Source organism: Triticum aestivum, chromosome 7D (genome assembly GCF_018294505.1).
Source record: "Triticum aestivum cultivar Chinese Spring chromosome 7D, IWGSC CS RefSeq v2.1, whole genome shotgun sequence".
Lineage (NCBI taxonomy): Eukaryota > Viridiplantae > Streptophyta > Magnoliopsida > Poales > Poaceae > Triticum > Triticum aestivum.
Genome location: NC_057814.1, coordinates 636,010,010 through 636,031,804, shown reverse-complemented (window position 1 = coordinate 636,031,804; position 21,795 = coordinate 636,010,010). Strand labels below are relative to the sequence as shown.

The window sequence follows — 21,795 nt, the reverse complement described above, 5'->3', positions numbered from 1 at the left end:
CGGGTGCGACAAGACTGATAGTATAAGATGGGCCTCAAATCAACCTCTCCGGCCTACGATGAAGGTCGCCGGTCACATACAGAGATTATAGATCTTTGCTGCGATATCAACGCCACAAAGCTCCACAGCAGTGGCTCTACGTCATCTCCGTCGTCCGCCGGCTTTGTTTTCAAACAAACGAAGCAACGCCGGCGATTTTTCGGCCACGGGCCGTGATTAAGCTTTCATTCCCGATTAATTCTTGTCACATGTACTACCTCTGTTTCAAAATAATTGAAGTTTTGGATTTATTCCAAGTTAGACTTGCTTAAGTTCGATCAAGTCTATCAAAAAAAATATACAAACATCTAGAACACCAAATTAGTGTCATGTGATTGTTTATAAAAAAAATTGTGCTATGTGTATTTTGTGTTGTACTCCCTCCGTTCCTAAATACAAGTCTTTTTTAGAGATTTCAAATGGACTACAACATACGGATGTATATAGACATATTTTAGAGTATGGATTCACTCATTTTGCTCCGTATGTAGTCCCTCGTTGGAACCTCTAAAAAGACTTACATTTGGGAACAGAGGGAGTAGATCTTAACTCATGTTTCTATATAGTTGATCAAACTTAAGCAATTTTGGCCAAGGAGAAACCTGGAGCTTCGATTAGTTTGGAAGTGAGGGAGTAAACAAGGGAACGGCAGTAAAAACCTGTTTTCCGTGCCTAATCCTACCACGAACGCCTTGGTCCAAATCTCCATTCCCCTGCCAAAGGTTACCTAAACAGGAGTTGAAAGGGGCCGACCCCGAGATTATTCTTTTTGGTACACCACACCATCTCATCCACAACGCATGGTGCCACCGTCCAAGCAGGTGTTCCGGTCGTGACAGAGCCTTTCGTGCATGCAAGCACGGCAGCGTTCGTTCTGATCACGCTGACGCAAACTTCACACGAGAACTTACTTGACATGCCAAGTTTGGACGGACCCATGTATGCAGCCATGCAGGACTTGGGCCGGCCACGTCACGTCCCGTCCTGTGAAACAGTTGTCTCTCCACGTACACCCCGGGGCCCGACCGAGGAAGCCCCATGCATGTGGATCTGTTGGTCGCTTCGTCTCATCTGATCGAGTCCGTCAGTGTCATCGCCACATGCATGCATGCATGTACTCCGATCAGTACAAAATCACTCTACCCAACTAGTGTACGTAGAGATTACATTAGCGCAACTCTAATAGAGGCGACCCATTTCATCCGCCCGCGTCCGTTTGAATCGTCGCGGACAAATGTGGCGGCCCAACGCGCCGACCCAAACGGACGCGCGTTCGTTTTTCGTCCGCGGGCGACCCATTCCAGTCCCAATTTTGAGCCGGATTTGCGTCGGCGCGGACACGAGACGGACGCGCGCGCGCGCCTACTCCTCTCCCCGGGCCCGCCGGTCGGTGGCAGCCACCACCATTCCCCCCATTTTCCTCAAAAACGCTCCCGCCCGCGCGCGCCCCCGCCCCCCAACCAGCCATGGAGGACGCCATCGACCTCGACCTTGACCTCGACGTCGCCGACGCCCGAACAGCGGGCAAGGGAGTCGGCCAAGAGGAAGGGCCGGAGGCACGCCGCGGACGCGAGGGCTGAGGCCGCCGCCGTCGCCGCGGCAACGAGGGAGGCGCTCTACATGCTAGGGGTAAACCCTAGCCAGCACAGCGTCCTCCAAGCCGCCGTCGCCGCGGTCAGCACCGGCTCGTCGGCGTTTCCTCGGATGGTGATGCCCGACTCACCCCGCGCGTCGGCTTGCAACCCGGTCCCCGGCTTCCACGTCTACCCGCAGGCCTCCCGCCTCTCCGGGGAGTGCTCACCCGACGTGAGTGAAGGAAATATGCCCTAGAGGCAATAATAAAGTTATTATTTATTTCCTTATATCATGATAAATGTTTATTATTCATGCTAGAATTGTATTAACCGGAAACATGATACATGTGTGAATACATAGACAAACAGAGTGTCACTAGTATGCCTCTATTTGACTAGCTCGTTGATCAAAGATGGTTATGTTTCCTAGCCATGGACAAAGAGTTGTCATTTGATTAACGGGATCACATCATTAGGAGAATGATGTGATTGACTTGACCCATTCCGTTAGCTTAGCATTTGATCGTTTAGTATATTGCTATTGCTTTCTTTATGACTTATCATGTTCCTATGAATATGAGATTATGCAACTCCTGTTTACCGGAGGAACACTTTGTGTGTTACCAAACGTCACAACATAACTGGGTGATTATAAAGGTGCTCTATAGGTGTCTCCGAAGGTACTTGTTGGGTTGGCGTATTTCGAGATTAGGATTTGTCACTCCGATTGTCGGAGAGGTATCTCTGGGCCCACTTGGTAATGCACATCACTATAAGCCTTGCAAGCATTGCAGCTAATGAGTTAGTTGCGGGATGATGTATTACGGAACGAGTAAAGAGACTTGCCGGTAACGAGATTGAACTAGGTGTTGAGATACCGACGATCGAATCTCGGGCAAGTAACATACCGATGACAAAGGGAACAACGTATGTTGTTATGCGGTTTGACCGATAAAGATCTTCGTAGAATATGTGGGAGCCAATATGAGCATCCAGGTTCCGCTATTGGTTATTGACTGGAGACGTGTCTCGGTCATGTCTACATAGTTCTCGAACCCGTAGGGTCCGCACGCTTAAAGTTCGATGACGGTTATATTATGAGTTTATGTGTTTTGATGTGCCGAAGGTAGTTCGGAGTCCCGAATGTGATCACGGACATAACGAGGAGTCTCGAAATGGTTGAGACATGAAGATTGATATATTGGACGACTATATTCGGACACTGGAATGGTTCCGGGGGTTATCGGATATATACCGGAGTACCGGGGGGTTACCGGAACCCCCCGGAGGTTATTGGGCCTTATGGGCCCAAGTGGTGGAAGAGGAGAGGCGGCCAAGGGGCAGTCGCGCGCCCCTCCCCCTGAAGTCCGAATTGGACAAGGAGGGGGGGGGGGCGGCGCCCCCCTTTCCTTTCCCCCTCTCTCTCCTTCCCTCTCCTCTCCTACTCCAACATGGAAGGGGGGAGTCCTACTCCCGGTGGGAGTAGGACTCCTCATGGGGCGCGCCAAGAGTGGCCGGCCCCCTCCCCCTCCTCCACTTCTTTATATACGGGGAGGGAGGCACCCCCTAGAGACACAACAATTGATCCCTTGGATCCCTTAGCCGTGTGCGGTGCCCCGCTCCATAATAATCCACCTCGATAAATATCGTAGCAGTGCTTAGGCGAAGCCCTGCGTCGGTGGAACATCATCATCGTCACCACGCCGTCGTGCTGACGAAACTCTCCCTCAAAGCTCGGCTGGATCGGAGTTCGAGGGACGTCATCGAGTTGAACGTGTGCTGAACTCGGAGGTGCCGTGCGTTCGGTACTTGATTGGTCGGATCGTGAAGACGTACGACTACATCAACCGCGGTGTGCTAACGCTTCCGCTTTCGGTCTACGAGGGTACGTGGACACACTCTTCCCTCTCGTTGCTTTGCATCACCATGATCTTGCGTGTGCGTAGGAATTTTTTTAAAATTACTACGTTACCCAACAGTGAGCGTGGTCGCGCCTTCCACGCCCGCGCCCGCGCCCATCGACCTCAATGCCACCCTGGTGGTCGGTGGCTCGTCGTCCGGCGGCACGAGGAAACGCGCGCGATAGACGCCGGCCGGCGGGCTCCCGGGCGCTCGTAACCTGTTCGAGGAAATGCCGTCCGCCGTCGACGAGGACTACATGCAAAACCTCATCTTCGAGGGTGGTGCGCCGGGCGCTGGCTATGATCCCTAGGAGACACAAAGCCAGGACGGCCGCGGGGCGTTCACGCCGGCCGCTGGCTATGATCCCGATCAGGCGGCCTTCATGCGTGATCAGGTCGGCATCGACCTGGACGGCTTCCCCCTCGACCACGAGTTCCCGGAGGACCATGGGCTAGAGGAAGAGGACGAGTGCGACATCGAAGTGGAGCCTTTGTTCGAGGACGAGCTCGCCAACCAAGCTGCCGGTCCTAAGCCGAAGCACAAGAGCAAGCGCACGAAGGCGTACACAGCTGCCGAGGACAAGCTTCTTTGCGAGTGTTGGCGAGACATTAGACAAGACCCAAAGACGGGCGCCGAGCAAAAGCATTCGACCTTTTGGACTCGTGTGCACCGCGAGTTTCATGAGCTCAAGAAGTTTCCACCTTACCAATTTGTGAGCACGCGCGGGTGGGTCTCCATTTCCAAGCGGTGGAGGATGATCCAACAAGAGTGCAACAAGTTTTGCGCCACCCTTGAGAGCGTCAAAGCCTGCCTCGTGAGCGGCATCGGCATGCAAGACATGGTATGATAGCAAGCAAGCCGCCCTCTTTTGTGTCATCAAGATCATCCTTTTACGTCTTCATTTGCTATCACTTGCCCATATGCTTGCATGGAAACATTTTATAGGCATTTCAAGCTTTGGAGGCATTCAAGGTTCAACACAATGGCAAGTGCTTCAACCTCTCCCATTGCTATCGGGTCATCAAGGACGAAGAGAAGTTCAAGGCGCAATATGCCGCCCTCAAGGCACGTGGGGGGAAGAAAGCCGTGGAGGATGTTGGGGAGGGCGAGCCGGCACGGCCGAGGGGGAAGACCAACTCCAAGAAGGAGGACAAGCGAGATGCGGCCACCAACGCCTTGATCGCAAGCGTGGACGGCATGATCAATAAGAAGGACTCAAGGGAGGAGGAGCGCCGGCGTTTCAAGGGGGAGCCAATGGATGCTTTCATGGAGATCCAAAGGAGGAGGCTTGATCTTGACGCCGAGAAGCAAGCCAAGATGTTCGAGCTCGAGGCGGAGAAGCAAGCCAAGATGCTAGAGATCGAGGCCGCCAACGCCAAGACAAAGGCGAAAGAAGTGGCTCTTGCAAGCATGATGACCGGGGTGGAGATCATGAAGACGGACATGAAATGGGTCGGCGCGTTGGGCGCACTGCCGACCCAGATGCAAAACTGGGCGGACGCCGGGCGGGCGGACAAAAAGCGAACAAATGCGCCGTCCGTTTGGGTCGCCCCATTGGAGTTGCTCTTACACCTGAAGTTTATTTTTTGCTTGCGTGGATTATACCTTACTTAACCTGGCTATATTATATGGTGGAATACTGACCGTTTGATGGGCACTGGCATTTGGCAGTTTTGCATACTCTGCACGCGCACGTGCCTAGTCGGGACGGCACTGTGCTACACTGGTGTCGCGTGAACATGCCGACTAATTAAATCTGCGATGGCTGGCGTCATGTCATGAGATTCCTCTCTTGGCTTAAGATCACAACCCCAAGCCTACTATCATCACAACGAAAAAAAATTGAGAAGAGATCAGAAGCCAAAGTGTAACACGACGTCACCGAGCAGAGTAGCAACACCACAGGCCAGTAAATCATCCCCACTTTTTTTTTTTTTTTTTGCATCCACAGAGTAATAAAGTATGCACCCACCGAGCTGACCAGTTGTAACCAACGAGTAAACCAGAAAGAAGGGAGCACCGGCTACCAAGCACTCTCCGTTATTGACCTACCCTTGTCGTTCAAAATACTACTATCTCCGTCTCGGTGAATAAGTCATTCGCGTAGTTCTAGGTTGATGATTTAATTATCTAACTATCTAAAATAAAATTACCGAGCTTGCCGGGAAGCTCAGGAGGGAAAAAAGAAAAGGACTACAGCACCTCTCGGCTCTCGAGCTCTCACTTCTTACTAGTACTCCGACATGGCAGCTAATTTTTACGTATTTCATTTTCCCCGCGGTGTGAAAAGGGAACAGAAAATCGGACGGGCCACGACCGCACGAGCCCTCCGCGGAAAAGCACCGAGACCTGCGCGAGAAACGAGGCCGCAAACGACGACGACTGCCATGGCCCACCCACGCATGCTCCTCCTCGCCGCAGCGGCTGCGGCGCCGCAATGACGCATCTGCCCTCGTCCCTCGCCCCTAACCTCGACGGCACCCTCACTACTGCAGCGAAGCTAGCACGACCCACAGTGGCAGGGCCGTGGTATTGGGAGAGGCCGAGGGGCTGTTCCGTCTGACGGTAGAGGCAGCGGGCAGAGCCGCAAAACAATTTCAAAACCCGGCCAAAACCTTTCCCCCGTTACTCCACCCCACCCACCTCCGCCCCGCCCACAGTCCAGCCCACTGCCACCCCCACTCCGCCCCCCTCCGCCGCGCCAGCACCTCGCCGACGGCCGGACCTAGGGTTTCGAGGTAGGCAAGCAAGCGGCCCCCACTCGCCCGGCTCCTCCGTCCGCCCCGCACTGTCCGGGCCGCCGATTTACCGACGACCTTTTTGGATTCGGATTTTGGTGGGGCTGCAGGGATTTGAGGGGTAAGGAAGGGGAGGGCGCGATGGCGGCGCCGGGGGGGAGGAGGGCGGACTTCTCCTCGGCCGCGTCGCCGGGGGGGCCGTCGCCGGCGGGGGCGTCGTCCGCGGGGAGGCGGCTGCTGCGCACGCAGACCGTCGGCAACATGGGGGAGTCCATCTTCGACAGCGAGGTCGTGCCCTCCTCGCTCGTCGAGATCGCGCCCATCCTCCGGGTCGCCAACGAGGTCGAGGCCGGCAACCCGCGCGTCGCATACCTCTGTAAGCAGGCCCGATCTACTTCTTCACCTAGGCCCAATCTAGTAGTACAATTTTTGCTTGCCGTCGGAAGCATGGTTTGCTCATTGCGCCTCCGCTTCCGCTCAGGCCGCTTCTACGCCTTCGAGAAGGCCCACCGGCTCGACCCCACCTCCAGCGGCCGTGGAGTGCGCCAGTTCAAGACCGCGCTGCTGCAAAGGCTCGAGAGGGTAATTCTTACCACCACTCACCTTCTATTCATCATCTTCATTCATCCACGTTCCCCAATTTACCACTTCTGGCTGGGGACAAGGAATGCGAGCTTCTAATTGACTGCTTGAGCTCGCTGTTTGTGCAGGAGAACGACCCGACGCTCAAGGGGAGGGTGCACCAGAGCGACGCGCGCGAGATGCAGCGCTTCTACCGCGAGTACTACAAGAAGTACATCCAGGCGCTCCAGAACGCCGCCGACAAGGCCGACCGGTGAGCCAGCCGCTGCTTCCGTCCGACGTTCTACGCTTTATGTTCACAGTTAAATGCTGGCTGCCCTGTCTATCAGATGACAAGGCCCATTGCTTGCTGTTGTTTGTCAATCATGTGATTATTCTTACTGCTTGATTCATCAGTGCCCTGCTCACTAAAGCGTACCAGACTGCCGCGGTCTTGTTCGAGGTCTTGAAAGCCGTTAACGTGTCGCAGTCCGTTGAAGTCGACCAGGCGGTGCGTAATCGATCGGTTTCTTTTGTTACTACATATGGGTTCTGCCGCTTCCTTTGCTCACTGTGTAATGTCATCCGTTTTTCATCTGCTGCGCGGCATGTGTTTGTTGGTGCGCAGATTCTGGACACGCACAACAAAATCGAGGAGAAGAAGAAGCTCTATGTGCCTTACAATATCCTGCCTCTCGATCCTGAAAGTACCGATCAAGCTATAATGCAAAACCCGGAGGTTTCCTTCTATATCTAGTCTGGTTGCAACGAATGCCGCCTTAAAGCTCATTAATTGTCTTTTCACTGAGTTGCTCCTTATATTTTGTAGATTCAAGCTGCTGTCTACGCTCTTCGCAATATAAGAGGCCTGCCGTGGCCCAAGGACAAGGAGCAGGAAAAGAAGCAGGAAAAGAAGCCTGATGAGAAGAAGACCGATAGAGATCTTCTCGACTGGCTTCAGGCTATGTTTGGGTTTCAGGTAACTATGCATGAGATGGTTTTATTTGTCTGTGGCGGTGCGTGTTTACATGTGTTTTACCCTGAAAATGCACGTCATCTAATCTTGAGTCACTCTTTGCAGAAAGACAATGTAGCCAACCAAAGGGAACATCTCATCCTGTTACTTGCAAATGTACACATAAGGCAGATACCAAAGCCTGAACAGCAATCTAAGGTTCCTGTTTCTCCGTCTCAACTTATTTTATGAGGAACTGGGCATGTTGGTTTTTTTCTTTCTTCATGTGCCTGCAAGTAATGTGAAGATGGATTGTTTTTTTTTTCCAGTTGGATGACAGGGCTCTGGATTATGTAATGAAGAAGCTATTTAAGAGTTATAAGATGTGGTGCAAGTACCTTGGCCGCAAAAGCAGTTTATGGTAGGTCAATGAAGTCCAACAATTCCTTGTTTTTTTAAAGTTCAGTTATGGCCTACTTCTGCCCTGGTCCATACCAATATTAAATCTCTTCATGAGTTGCCGTTTGTCTCAACATCTGGACCAATTAATGTGTAGGTTGCCAACTATCCAACAGGAAGTTCAGCAACGCAAGCTTCTCTATATGGGTCTCTACCTTTTGATTTGGGGCGAGGCGGCTAACTTGAGATTCATGCCAGAGTGTCTTTGCTACATATACCATCATGTAAGATCAACTTTTATTTCGCAGATTACGCATATTGTCATATATTTTTGTATATGTTCGGCCATTGTCCTATTAATTCTTCAAACATGATACCTGATCAATTGGTCTAAGAATTTGATGTTCAATACTACAATTCAAAATCAGTTTTTTGTGTGGAATTTCATTGATCGTAATAGTCACAGTTAGCCTACGTATGTCCAAATGACTACTCTTGGTAGCAAGGATATGACATACTGTATTACTGTGATATATTTATTGATAACTGCACATTGTGAGCTTAGCTATTGTAGAATTCATATTCATGACAATGGAGAAAAATGCTGTTTGAAAAAAAATGCTAATCGGGGGATGTTTTTGTGTTAGTACAATGCTCAAGTCTGTACGTTGTATTTTCTGGTGCCATCATATTTATTAGTAACAATTCTGTTTCTGATCTTCATAAAGATGGCTTTTGAGCTCTATGGTATGTTGGCTGGAAACGTGAGCCCAATGACTGGTGAAAATGTTAAACCAGCTTATGGTGGTGATGAAGAGGCATTCTTGATGAAAGTTGTGACTCCGATATACAAAGTTATAGAGGAGGTATAGTTGTACATTTGTATTCAGACTGTTTTTCTTCTTCTTTCCATTTCAAGCCTGATTGTTAAATTCTGAAATTCTGCAGGAAGCTCACAGGAGCAAGACAATGAAGTCAAAACACTCACACTGGAGGAACTACGATGATCTAAATGAGTACTTTTGGTAAGCAGCAGTCGTATTTAGTTGTTGCCTTCAATATATTGTGCCCCTGATTTTGATGGAAGTCATCAAATTATTCTTGTGTTGCTTTTCAGGAAAGTTGACTGCTTCCGGCTTGGATGGCCCATGAGAGCTGATGCAGATTTTTTCAAAACTCCCAAATTTGCTTATCCTAATCGTCTGAATGGAGTATGTTTCTAGATACTAATACCTAACATTATTGCAATTTCTTTCATGTCAACTGTGAACGCATTGATAGTTTCCTGTGATATAATAATACAATTCACCAGCGCTTAAGTCTTCATGAATTGAACTTGATAATAAGATATTCTGATCAGATGCTGCATGTTTGTTTTCTGTTGACAATGGATTCGATAATGCACACTGCAGCTAGATTTGTTCTCATGTCTTTGCTTTATCTGTTAAGTTGTTAAGCCTACACGGATATGTGAGTGATGTACATTGTTAACGTAAACATGAAATAAAGAAAAAGAAAGACTTGCCTTCTGTATCAATTCTGATTATACTTCATTTTGTCGTAATCCAGGAGGAAAGATCTGCTGGCAGTGTCCATTGGATGGGAAAGATTAATTTTGTCGAGATACGTTCATTTTGGCACATATTCCGTAGTTTTGATAGAATGTGGATCTTCTTAATTTTATCCTTGCAGGTTTGTTGCTCCCCTCCCCCTCTCTTCACTCCTTCACTTGAGAATTCACATGCACATACTACTATGTTTTGTTTCAATGCAGGCTATGATTATTATTGCATGGAATGGTGGCACACCAAGTGATATCTTTGATGCTGGAGTTTTCAAACAAGTTTTGAGCATATTTATAACTGCTGCTGTTTTAAAGTTGGGTCAAGGTAATTGACTGAACTCCTACCTTACCTCCCTTTTCATGCTTTGAGATTTGCCAATGCACATCTAAATTATTTAGCAGGCAGCTTAGTAGCTTAGTATTAAGCAGAAACACTGCAGTGCCAATCTAGCTTGTGATATCTTCTTTTTGTAGCGCCATTGATGATAAAACATTAAATGCTTAATGAGTCATACTCTAATATCTAGGGAGAGTTCTAATTAAGACGTGTTTAAATGACAACACAAGTATATCAGTATGATTGCTTTGCCAGCGACCTAACAATAATTAAATTAGTAACATGACTGAAGGATATATGTTTAACCACGTTTATTGTAGCTAAGATGTATGCGTAGTTACTACTCTATTGTATGTACTAACTTCGACAAATATAATCAACGCAGCCACCCTGGACATTGTATTTGGCTGGAAAGCAAGAAGAAGCATGTCGTTTGCAAGAAAGCTGCGATATGTCCTGAAGTTAGTATCAGCTGCTGCATGGGTTGTGATTCTACCTGTGACTTATGCATATACCTGGTCTAATCCTTCGGGTCTTTCAAGAATAATAAAAAGTTGGCTTGGCAATGGTCAGAATCAGCCATCATTATACATTTTGGCTGTTGTTATATATTTGGCGCCAAATATTCTTGCGGCTGTGCTATTTCTTTTCCCATGTATCAGAAGGATACTTGAGAGTTCAAATGTTAAGGTCATAACATTCATGATGTGGTGGTCCCAGGTAATTTTCCATCTATTGTTTCCTGTCATTAATTACATGGGTTTGTTTGTTGATATATTTTTCCAAATATATCTGCAGCCTCGATTATTTGTTGGCAGAGGAATGCATGAAGGCCCATTCTCTCTCTTCAAGTATGTTAAGAGTGGAATCACTTTGTTAACTCATCTTCATACTTGGCTTTACTGTTATGCTTTTTTCTAATCACTAATCACTGTTGTACTGATAGGTATACCATGTTCTGGGTTCTCCTTTTAGCGATGAAGTTGATAGTGAGCTTCTATATTGAGGTATCTAGTCACTTCCTGCACAAACTAGAACATTCCTTGCATTCCAAATGTGGCCTCACTGCCTCAATGTTTTTGTTTCCATAGTTAAATTAATTTGTGTACATAAGCCATTTCTTGCTCTTGAATGTACATGTTAGAACAACAATGGCATCAGCAGCATGTTGGTGAATCTCAAAAACCTATTGGATGGCATGTAAAATAGTTGTCTATTTTCTTGGGATTCAGTCAGGACCAAGCCTTTTTAGCACTCAGCTTTCCACTAGTGCTGCTTATTCATCTTCTCTTACTTGCTGGTTTCAGATCAAGCCTCTGGTACAACCAACAAAAGATATAATGAGAGAACCGATTCGGAATTTCCAGTGGCATGAGTTTTTCCCTAATGGTATTTATGATGAAGCTTGCTGTCTTCCTCTTTGTAACCTTTTTTCTTGAAATTTTTGGTGTTCTCATTTTGGTTTCTTTGCAGCAAGTAACAATATTGGTGTTGTCATCGCACTTTGGGCTCCAATAATTCTTGTATGCGTCAATCCTCATTTTCTGTCAAAAGAAGTTTTTTAACCAGTATACTAAGTTTTGTCAGTTGTGTTGTCCAGGTCTATTTCATGGACACCCAAATTTGGTACGCAGTTTTCTCAACATTGATTGGTGGTATCTATGGGGCTTGTCGTCGACTTGGTGAGGTTAGTAAAATTTTCAGAGTTACAATTTATTACTTGACAGATTGGGCTTGCTCTGCCTGCTTTTGTTCTGAATTGCTTTTCTTGTCCTATTATGCTGCTCTGCATTCAGTAGAAAATTACAAAACTTTAGTGCTAAGGTTGTTGTTTTTAACTTCACCATCCCTACTTTTAGGCTGCCATTTCCAGTTGTGAAACTGCACACAGGAATGCTCTCTCTTGTTAGCTAAAAAAAAGAATTCTCTCTACTGTTATATTATTTTATATGAATAAATCTATCAGTTAGCCTCGTTATGTTTATATTAGTAACCATCATGCTCTATTGTTTATTTCCCTAATATTCTGGAGCATTGTCTATCATTATCAAAGAAACTTATGATAGACATTTCTCTTGACCCATGAAACCAGATACGGACTTTAGGCATGTTAAGATCTCGCTTTGAATCTTTGCCTTGGGCCTTCAATAAATTGTTGATACCTTCTGATCAACACAAGAGGAAAGGTTTTCGGGCTGCTTTTTCCACTAAACTTGCTAAGGTAAGTTTTCGCCTGTTTGACATCAGGAGTAGATTGTTGGATAATCAGATTGAATATGCTACATTCATTAGCTCTTTTGACCTGACATAATTTTTTTTAGCCTTCTGGTAATGAACAAGAGAGGGAGAAAATAGCTGCAAGATTTGCCCAAATGTGGAATCTAATTATCACAAGTTTCCGTGAAGAAGATCTCATAGATAACAGGGAGATGGACTTGCTACTTGTTCCATACTGCAAAGATCGTGAATTGGATATATTCCAATGGCCACCTTTTCTACTTGCTAGCAAGGTGTTTACCACTTGACCACTTTGTACTTTCTTTACTTGGATTCACACATTTGTTTATTTATTTATACTGGATTTTAGATTCCGATAGCATTGGATATGGCGGCAGACAGTGGAGGAAATTATCGCGATCTGAACAAGAGAATGAAATCGGACCCGTATTTTTCCTATGCTATCAGAGAATGCTATGCTTCATTCAAAAACATCATCAACACCTTAGTGTTTGGTCAACGTGAGAAAGTGTATGTTTTTTCTTAATCATATGTTTAGTCTTTTCTCACCCACTTTATTCCTTGATTGAAGTTCTGTTTTGAAACCTCGAATTCCTGATTAATCGTGTGATGCCTATTTCATTCTTTTGCACTTCTATTCCTTAACTGAAGTTCTGTTTTCGTACCCAACTCCTGAATAAATATGTGCTGCCTATTTCAGTGTTATGCAAGAGATTTTTGAAGTTGTTGATAAACATATAGCCGAAGAAACTCTGATTAGGGATCTGAACATGAGGAGTCTTCCAGCCCTGAGCAAGAAGCTCATTGAGCTACTTGAGTTACTGGTATACAGAATTTGTCTTCATGATTGTAGGTCTCCCACCCCCCCTCCTCCCTCTCACTGTATCTATCTGTTTGAATACAGCAAAAGAATAAGGTAGAAGACTTGGGTCAAGTTGTTATTTTGTTCCAAGATATGCTTGAGGTGGTCACAAAGGATATAATGGAGGAACAAGAGCTCAGCAGGTGAGGAGCTTAGCTTCCTTCTATGAAAACAGCATGGCATGCTTTTTTACTGAAATACTATTCACATCTATGCCAAGCCTTTGCATCCATAGTTTTGGTTACATCAATATTGTGGTAACTGGTGCTATTATGTTTTTCCTCTCATTGAAGTGTACTGGATTCCATACACGGTGGAAATGCTAAAAAACATGAAGGAATGACACCGCTTGATCAGCAAGATCAATTGTTTACTAAAGCTATTAAGTTCCCTGTGGAGGCATCAAATGCATGGACTGAAAAGGTTTGATTTTCAGCCCTGTTTTTTTAAACAGTTTCTTATACGACGCTTCTTTTGATCCTGTTGCTGTACTATACCTACTACATGCTGATTTCAGATAAAGAGGCTTCATCTTCTGCTCACCGTCAAAGAGTCTGCTATGGATGTCCCTACAAACCTTGATGCTAGAAGGAGAATATCTTTCTTTGCAAATTCTCTTTTTATGGATATGCCAAATGCTCCAAAAGTGCGGAACATGCTGCCCTTCTCGTAAGTTCTCACTAGTGTTCTCGGCAGTAGTGTGAGCATAAAGTTTCTTTCCTATCAAGCCTTCCATCTTATCCTCGAGATGTCATATTTTTCTTTGCTGCCCACTATCCTGTCTTGATAGTGGCTATATTTTTATGTTGAATATTCAATTAAAAAATCTTGAATATTATATTTCTCTATAACTATCATGTTTCATTTGTGCCTGTTTGAAACACCGAATGCCTTCCTTGTAAGTGGCTCCACCCCTCCAGCAATAAAAGAAAAACCAGATGGCATGCGGTTTCTAACAAGATTTAATTATATGTGACCAATATATCACGTACTACCACAATCTGTTGTGGGGTTTTTAGTGTCAGTGCTCCCCTTGGTATCTCTGCCATTTTTATTACGAGAAGAAAGAAAGGAACAAAAACGAGGTCTTACATTAGTCTCTGGTTAGCAACAAGCAAACACACGACTGAGAAACCTACAACCTAGCACCCATATCTTGCGCTAGGTAACAACCACCACCACGACCTAAGAATCTGCAGCACTTTTTCCCAAGCCATACACCAGGACGTTAAGCGCTGGTTACAAAGTTTGATCAGTTCAGGAGTGGGATGTAGTTGTTAAATAGTACTATGCTATTTTTCTTTCTTTCCAAATGATCCATGCCACAAGAATGACAATGCTGCCAAATGCCTTCTAGCTCCATATGTAAGAACAAAAATTTCGAAATATGGAAGTTTGACTTTAGGTCAATGGTTCTTAATTTAGGCACTGGATTCTTAGTTCATTTTCATTCAAAATCTTCTAACTTATTAAGCATTCAGACGGTTCTAAATATTTGTAGAAAATCACAGGATAATTGATACTCCCTTCGTTCACAAATATAAGATGTTCTAATTTTAGTGTGTTTGTTCACTCATTTCAGTCCGTATGTAGTCCATAGTGAAGTATCCGAAACATCTTATATTTGTGAACGGAGGGAGTATATTTCAGGTGTAGATCAAAAGGTATATAAGTAGAACACACATGGGGCACATAAGAATAAACACAACATCGGGATAATCCTGGAATAATACAATATGCATTGCTATTTGTTTTATCTGACATTGAACTACACAACATTCAATTCAATTTTTTTCCTTTACTATATAATTGGTTTTTACCTTACACAATGTTTCGTTTGATTATATCTTCTGACCTTTTTCACATTTCATTTCTGGATCAACTTATATATTGCAGGGTCTTGACTCCTTATTACAAGGAAGATGTTCTGTTTTCATCAGATAATCTAGAAGAGGCAAATGAGGATGGAATTACCATACTTTTCTACTTGCAAAAAATTTACCCAGGTTCTTTCTCCCTTGTGTAACATTTTGCTTGAAATAGCATATGCGGATTTCTTTGTGTCTTCTGGCTGCCATCAAAACTGACTTTGTTTCACGATAATGTTCAAACCCTGAAGATGAGTGGAAAAATTTCCTCGAAAGGGTGAACAGATCTGAGGAGGAGGCCCGTGATGATGATACAATAGAAGATGAGCTTCGTCTTTGGGCATCATACAGGGGACAAACATTGACAAGAACTGGTATTTTCTTACATCCCATTCGCATGCCTCCTCTTTGTGTCTTGCTATGTGGTCCAGTTTTAAAATCGTTGCTGCTCCTGTTTAAACAGTAAGAGGGATGATGTACTACCGAAAAGCTTTGGAGCTTCAGGCTTTTCTTGATAATGCCAAAGATGATGGTATTTCCATTAGCTAGCCTATGATGTTCTTCTGAACAGGGTCTTGGCAATTATAATGACTTCTCACTTCTCTTTCTCTGTTTGTTAGATCTTATGAAAGGCTACAGAGAGATAGCTGACATGAAGGAATCTGAATTGATGACAGAATGCAAAGCGATAGCTGACATGAAATTTACATATGTGGTCTCATGCCAACAGTATGGAATCCAGAAACGTTCTGGTGATCCTTGTGCACATGATATTTTGAGACTAATGACAACGTAAGTTTCAGTTTGAGACTCGGAAATCCTTGATATATGTTGCTTTGTGTGGATTATGAATCTTTAATTTGGTCCATTTCTTTGTCATCTATACGCTAACGCAAACATGCATGCACTCCATTAGCAGTGCCTTTGCATTTCTATGTGTGGGAAATGTTGGTTGTGCTAGACGAATGGCAGTTTGTCGATATTCTTAATAATCAGTAGCCAATAATAAAAACTGTAATTTTTGTTTATTTTATGTCTACCCTAGTCGGTAATTAGTGCATGGTGATGTTCGGTGTCCTGGTCTATCAAATTTCATTATCATTCAAAACCAGTGCTTGAATGCTAGATAGTTGCATTTATGAGGGCACATTATTCATAATAGTGTCATTATTTGTATTTTAGACACATACTTGTATATATGATATATGATGGTACTGAAATAATAGAAATATATTGGCTGGGCAGATATCCATCTTTTCGTGTTGCCTATATTGATGAAGTTGAAGCTCCTAGCCAAGATAGAAACAAGAAGACCGACAAAGTTTACTACTCAGTTTTGGTGAAGGCTGCTGTTACAAAATCAGATGATCCTGGACAGAGTCTTGACCAGGTACGTAAAAATTCTCTGTTAATTCAGTATACCTTGGTTAAATTTGCTGCAAGTTATGTTGACTGTGTTTCTCTTTGTTTATTCTTAACTATGTCCACTTGATGTGGAAGACGGGGAATATAAATTTGAGGAGGCTTTATGTTATCTAGGCCAAATAGGCATGTGAAAAAGATAATCCTTGTTTTGACAGGGTGAAACTTATTTGTGAGACCGGCTTAAAGGCATCCACATAAGATATTGTTCATTTTCCATATTGCCCACTAAAGTTTAAGTTTACGAGTACTTTTTTTTGTGTGTGAAGAAGTCCATTTTATTGCTACCAAGTATCACAATTGTCCTATTTACATCAGGCTTTCTTCCTTGAGAGCAATACCTTTGTGTGGTCTCAACTCTCAGTGGTGCAAAATGAGACACTTATTTGCCATCTATCTTTTGTGCACAGGTCATCTACAAGATCAAGCTTCCAGGCAATGCTATTCTAGGCGAGGGAAAGCCAGAAAATCAGAACCATGCAATAATTTTCACTCGAGGCGAATGTCTCCAAACTATAGATATGAACCAGGTACAGCTTGTTGCTCTTGCTGCTTGAAGGAATTATTTCACCTCTCCTTTTCCTTCTTTTATTCAATGCTATCAATAACAGGAGCATTACATGGAGGAGGCTCTGAAAATGAGAAATTTGTTGGAAGAGTTTCTGGAGAAACATGATGGTGTGAGATATCCATCGATACTTGGAGTAAGGGAGCATATATTTACTGGCAGGTAATCTGGCAGTTTTGTTTCATTAAAATTGTAATTAATTAAATCATGTACCTGTGTTACCACTTCGGATTATTTTAACATGTAATTAGTGCACTGTTTCATTTTGCTAATCCTGTGGTTTTTCCTCTGGACTTGTGCAGTGTTTCATCACTTGCCTGGTTCATGTCGAATCAGGAGACGAGTTTTGTGACCATTGGACAGCGTGTGCTTGCCAATCCATTGAGGTATTAATCCTACAGTATCTTCCACACATGCACAGCATGTCATAATCATATTTGTGGTGTCTATTAGTTTTGCTTCCATAATCATATTAAATTGTTTGAATTGGCTGCTTGTATTTTTCTTTCTAAATCATGGTACTAACTAAAATTACTGGACACTTTGACAGTTCCTTGAGTCACGACTTTCTGAACGCTTCCTTGACAATTTGTTTTTTGAACATCTCTCTGCAGGGTTCGGTTCCACTACGGCCATCCTGATATATTTGATCGCCTTTTCCACCTTACAAGGGGTGGTATAAGTAAAGCATCTAAGATTATCAATCTTAGTGAGGACATATTTGCAGGTGATAAGCTTTTGCTATTGGTGCTGGAATTAAGGAAATCGGGTACCGTTTTGGTAGTAACATGACATCTTCTGTTGCAGGATTCAATTCTACATTACGTGAAGGCAATGTCACTCATCATGAATACATGCAAGTTGGCAAGGGAAGGGATGTGGGTCTTAATCAGATTTCACTATTTGAGGCAAAGATAGCAAATGGTAACGGTGAACAGACACTCAGCCGTGACATTTACCGACTGGGGCACCGTTTTGATTTCTTCAGAATGTTGTCGTGTTACTATACGACAATTGGGTTCTATTTCAGCACAATGGTAAGTTATGAACCCTAAATATCTCTTTCCTGAATCGTTGGTTAACTGTTGGCCTAAATCATTCTGCTTGGTCTCAGATTACAGTTTGGACTGTGTATGCTTTCCTTTATGGGCGTTTGTATCTTGTCCTCAGTGGACTTGATGCAGCACTTGCTACTGGAAAGAGGTTCGTGCATAATACACCGCTCCAGGTCGCGCTTGCATCAGAATCTTTTGTTCAACTTGGATTTTTGATGGCATTGCCCATGATGATGGAAATCGGGTTGGAGAGAGGATTCAGAACGGCATTAAGTGACTTTGTGCTCATGCAACTCCAGTTGGCATCTGTTTTCTTCACATTTTCACTTGGGACCAAAACTCACTATTATGGAAGGACGCTACTCCACGGAGGAGCTGAATATAGAGCGACTGGACGTGGGTTTGTGGTGTTCCATGCCAAATTCGCCGAGAACTACCGACTCTATTCTCGCAGCCATTTCGTGAAGGGTATTGAACTGATGATTCTGCTTGTCGTGTATGAAATCTTCGGACAGACGTACAGAGGAGCTATCACTTACATCTTCATCACTGTTTCCATGTGGTTTATGGTGGGCACCTGGCTCTTTGCACCCTTCCTGTTCAACCCTTCTGGATTTGAGTGGCAGAAGATTGTGGACGACTGGACTGATTGGAACAAGTGGATCAGTAACCGTGGAGGTATTGGTGTGGCGCCAGAGAAAAGCTGGGAATCATGGTGGGACAAAGAGCAGGGGCCTCTTCGTCACTCTGGGAAGCGTGGCACCATTCTTGAAATACTTCTTGCATTGCGTTTCTTCATCTACCAATACGGGCTTGTGTATCATTTGAATATAACCAAGCAGTATAACCAAAGCGTGCTGGTAATATCTCTTTCTTATTTTGTAACCAGACAAATGTTTGCGTATGTGTCAGGTCTATGCAGTCTTTCTAACTGATGCCATTTCCAGGTTTATGGCTTCTCATGGGTTGTGATTCTAGTCATGCTGCTTGTTATGAAGGTAATAATAAAGTTCTATGTTTCTTCAATTTTGTTTGGTTTGCGTTTGTCCCGGAGAGCGACTTGTTCACAGATCCAGTGCTTATGTCGTTATTAATTAGTCAAAATTCTGTGCTGATGTAGAATATTCAGTTAAGTTTGGTCTGCATTTGTCCCAGAGAGCGATCGTTCACAGATCCAGTGCTTTTATGTCGTTATGAATTAGTCAAAATTCTGTTCTGATGTAGAATATTCAGTTTAGTTTGGTCTGCATTTGTCCCAGAGAATGGGTGTGTTCACAGGTCCAATGCTTATGTCAGTTACTATTTATTCAAGATTCTGTTCTGATGTAGAATATTTAATAACTTGCCAGTTTAGTTGTTTCTACAGACTAAAATTTTACTTTAAAACTGATCTAAGCCATAGTTTTGCAGCGAGAATACCATGACTTATTTTATCTCCTTTTCGAGCTGGAACACTCAGCTGTCATGATTTTTCTTTGCAGACCGTGTCAGTCGGCAGGAGGAGGTTCAGCGCGGAGTTCCAGCTCGTCTTCCGTCTGATCAAGGGGCTGATATTCATAACATTCATCTCCATCATCATAATCTTAACAGCAATCGCCCACATGACAGTCCTTGACATCTTCGTCTGCATCCTCGCCTTCATGCCAACTGGATGGGGCTTGCTTCTGGTTAGTGAGCAGCGAACATACATATCTTGCTCTCCATTCCCATCTCAGGTCTAACATCTCAGCTAACCTTGTTTGCCAGATTGCCCAAGCGATCAAGCCTGTGGTCGAGATGGTCGGGCTGTGGGGGTCTGTGAAGGCTCTCGCCCGTGGCTACGAGATTCTCATGGGGCTCCTGCTGTTCACGCCCATCGCGTTTCTCGCGTGGTTCCCCTTCGTGTCCGAGTTCCAGACCAGGATGCTCTTCAACCAGGCGTTCAGCAGAGGCCTGCAGATCTCCCGTATCCTCGGCGGCCACAAGAAGGACCGAGCCACCCGGAACAAGGAGTAGGTAGAAAGAAGATCCAGGGCTAGCTCCCGCGGACTTTGTTCATTCATCCTAGTATTATCGGTGTCACCCGCCCCCGACTCTTCTAGATTCTGCTGCCACGATTGTTCCCCATGCGATTCTAATCCGACTGTTCATCCAGAGATCGGGTGGCTGTGCTATAGGCTACTTGGTAGTGTTCTCCCGTGTAGGTGTAGATTCAGAGCTGTTGCAACTGCGCCTTATGTACAGATCTACTGCTCCTTAGTGTGGCTGCTGGACCTTATGTAGACTTGTAGTGATGTGGGGAAGGATTATCTGATGCAACATATGCAGGAAGTACAATTTCTGGATCAGGTTTCGCGAAGAATTTCTTAGAGCTGTCTGGTTCGATCAATCACGTTGAGTCTTGTCTTCTGCAGTTTGTTTTGGGTCGAGTAAATTTTAGATCGTTATGTTTCTGCATTGCTCCACTTTGTGACGCTCATATTCTTTGTGCTGCATTTCATCGCTTGTACTGTTACCTGAAAACAGAGGAGGTACAGAATGGAAAGCACAAGCTGAAACAGGGTAGGGTGGATGCTATCTTGGCAATGTAGATGGTGATTGCTGACCGACTGGATCGCGGTCTATAGCCAGATAGAAACTCCATTTTTTATACTGGGTACTCCACAAGCTCTGTTAACTCCTCCAAAACTCAGATCAAAACCAACTCTCTTTTCATGACAAAAATATTTGTAAGCTCCTTAAGGGCGTCTTCTAAGCGGACCCTCAAACCTCCGGGATCCGGTATACGTTCAGACCGTATGGATTCCTGTATCTTAGCAACAAACGTGTATGTAGGAGAGGGGGGCTTTGCGAGAGTCCAAACATTCGACTGGCGAACAACAACACACTATGTATCCATGCCCTCTCACTCCTCTCTCCAAAAAATAATCCTGAACAGAGATGGCGAGCGCCACGAGGGCATCTGCCATGGCCGCCGGCGAGCGCTCCATCCCGGTCGTGGCCTTCTCCTATCTCTCCACTCCTTCTCCCTCCCTTCACCTTCCACCTCTCTTCTTCCGACGCCCGCCATGGATGGGCAGCTCGAGCTTGAGCTCAGCTCCGGCACCCGTGGCTACGCCCATAGCTGGCCGCGCCAATGGTTGGCTGCGTCTGTGGCTGTGCCCGTGGCCGCACACACCGCCATTGCACGCTAGGTGTTTGATCAACTGCCTGAGCGGAAAAATATGGAAAGTTTTAAGTTTAGCTTTGGACGGCATGCTCGCATATCCTGTTTGCGGACACAGTCCGAATGTAAAAAAGGACATTTACGATGTCCATTTAGGGGCTAGCGTTGGAGATGCCATATACACTTCGTCTTCCCAACCCCATGAACATTGGAATACTCTCTTTCTCCAGCAACAAAATGGCGTATTAATGACATCTTAAGATAATTTAACACTACCGTACTAACCCTCTTAAGTCCGATAATATCAAGTGATGAGTTCTTGATAAATAAAGGCAAAATCACTTTTATGTTTGATGTGATAATTTTTAGGTACCAAAAGTGGGTAAGTTTTGAAAGGTTGCGTGGCAAAGTTTTTTTTGGGAATTGAGTACTATTGACAGGACACGGTTATGGTAATTGCTACTCTGCTACTGAGTTCAAATGTGAGGATTTGGATCATTTGCCCCACTTTACATGTGGTTTGATGATTTGTCCCAGGGTTGTCTCAATGGCTAGTGGCCCCAGCCCC

The 21,795-nt window shown here is 44.8% G+C and overlaps 1 protein-coding gene across 1 annotated transcript; it reads left to right on the top strand.

The window, feature by feature from the left end:
- Positions 1-6,165: 6,165 nt before the first annotated feature.
- Positions 6,166-20,450, top strand: LOC123165747 (callose synthase 3). The gene is made up of 42 exons (XM_044583466.1): positions 6,166-6,253; positions 6,364-6,629; positions 6,735-6,835; positions 6,964-7,088; positions 7,232-7,325; positions 7,443-7,553; positions 7,644-7,793; positions 7,896-7,988; positions 8,099-8,190; positions 8,326-8,452; positions 8,897-9,034; positions 9,117-9,193; positions 9,286-9,379; positions 9,738-9,860; positions 9,943-10,057; positions 10,455-10,789; positions 10,868-10,920; positions 11,016-11,076; positions 11,377-11,458; positions 11,543-11,592; positions 11,670-11,756; positions 12,162-12,290; positions 12,391-12,579; positions 12,657-12,817; positions 13,008-13,131; positions 13,212-13,312; positions 13,463-13,592; positions 13,687-13,838; positions 15,066-15,175; positions 15,289-15,411; positions 15,501-15,569; positions 15,658-15,829; positions 16,283-16,427; positions 16,870-16,989; positions 17,071-17,189; positions 17,330-17,413; positions 17,642-17,754; positions 17,835-18,064; positions 18,142-18,942; positions 19,030-19,080; positions 19,564-19,749; positions 19,829-20,450. The coding sequence occupies exons 2-42, from the start codon at positions 6,395-6,397 to the stop codon at positions 20,075-20,077; spliced, it is 5,901 nt and encodes a 1,966-aa protein (XP_044439401.1). The 5' UTR covers positions 6,166-6,253; positions 6,364-6,394; the 3' UTR covers positions 20,078-20,450.
- The last annotated feature ends 1,345 nt before the right edge of the window (positions 20,451-21,795 follow it).

Bases quoted from the DNA above. Each gene is read 5' to 3' on its own strand.
- LOC123165747 (XM_044583466.1), top strand. From the start codon at position 6,395: ATGGCGGCGCCGGGGGGGAGGAGGGCGGACTTCTCCTCGGCCGCGTCG. The intron at 11,757-12,161 runs GTTAGTAAAATT...CCATGAAACCAG, and splicing joins CTTGTCGTCGACTTGGTGAG to ATACGGACTTTAGGCATGTT. The intron at 15,176-15,288 runs GTTCTTTCTCCC...CAAACCCTGAAG, and splicing joins CTTGCAAAAAATTTACCCAG to ATGAGTGGAAAAATTTCCTC.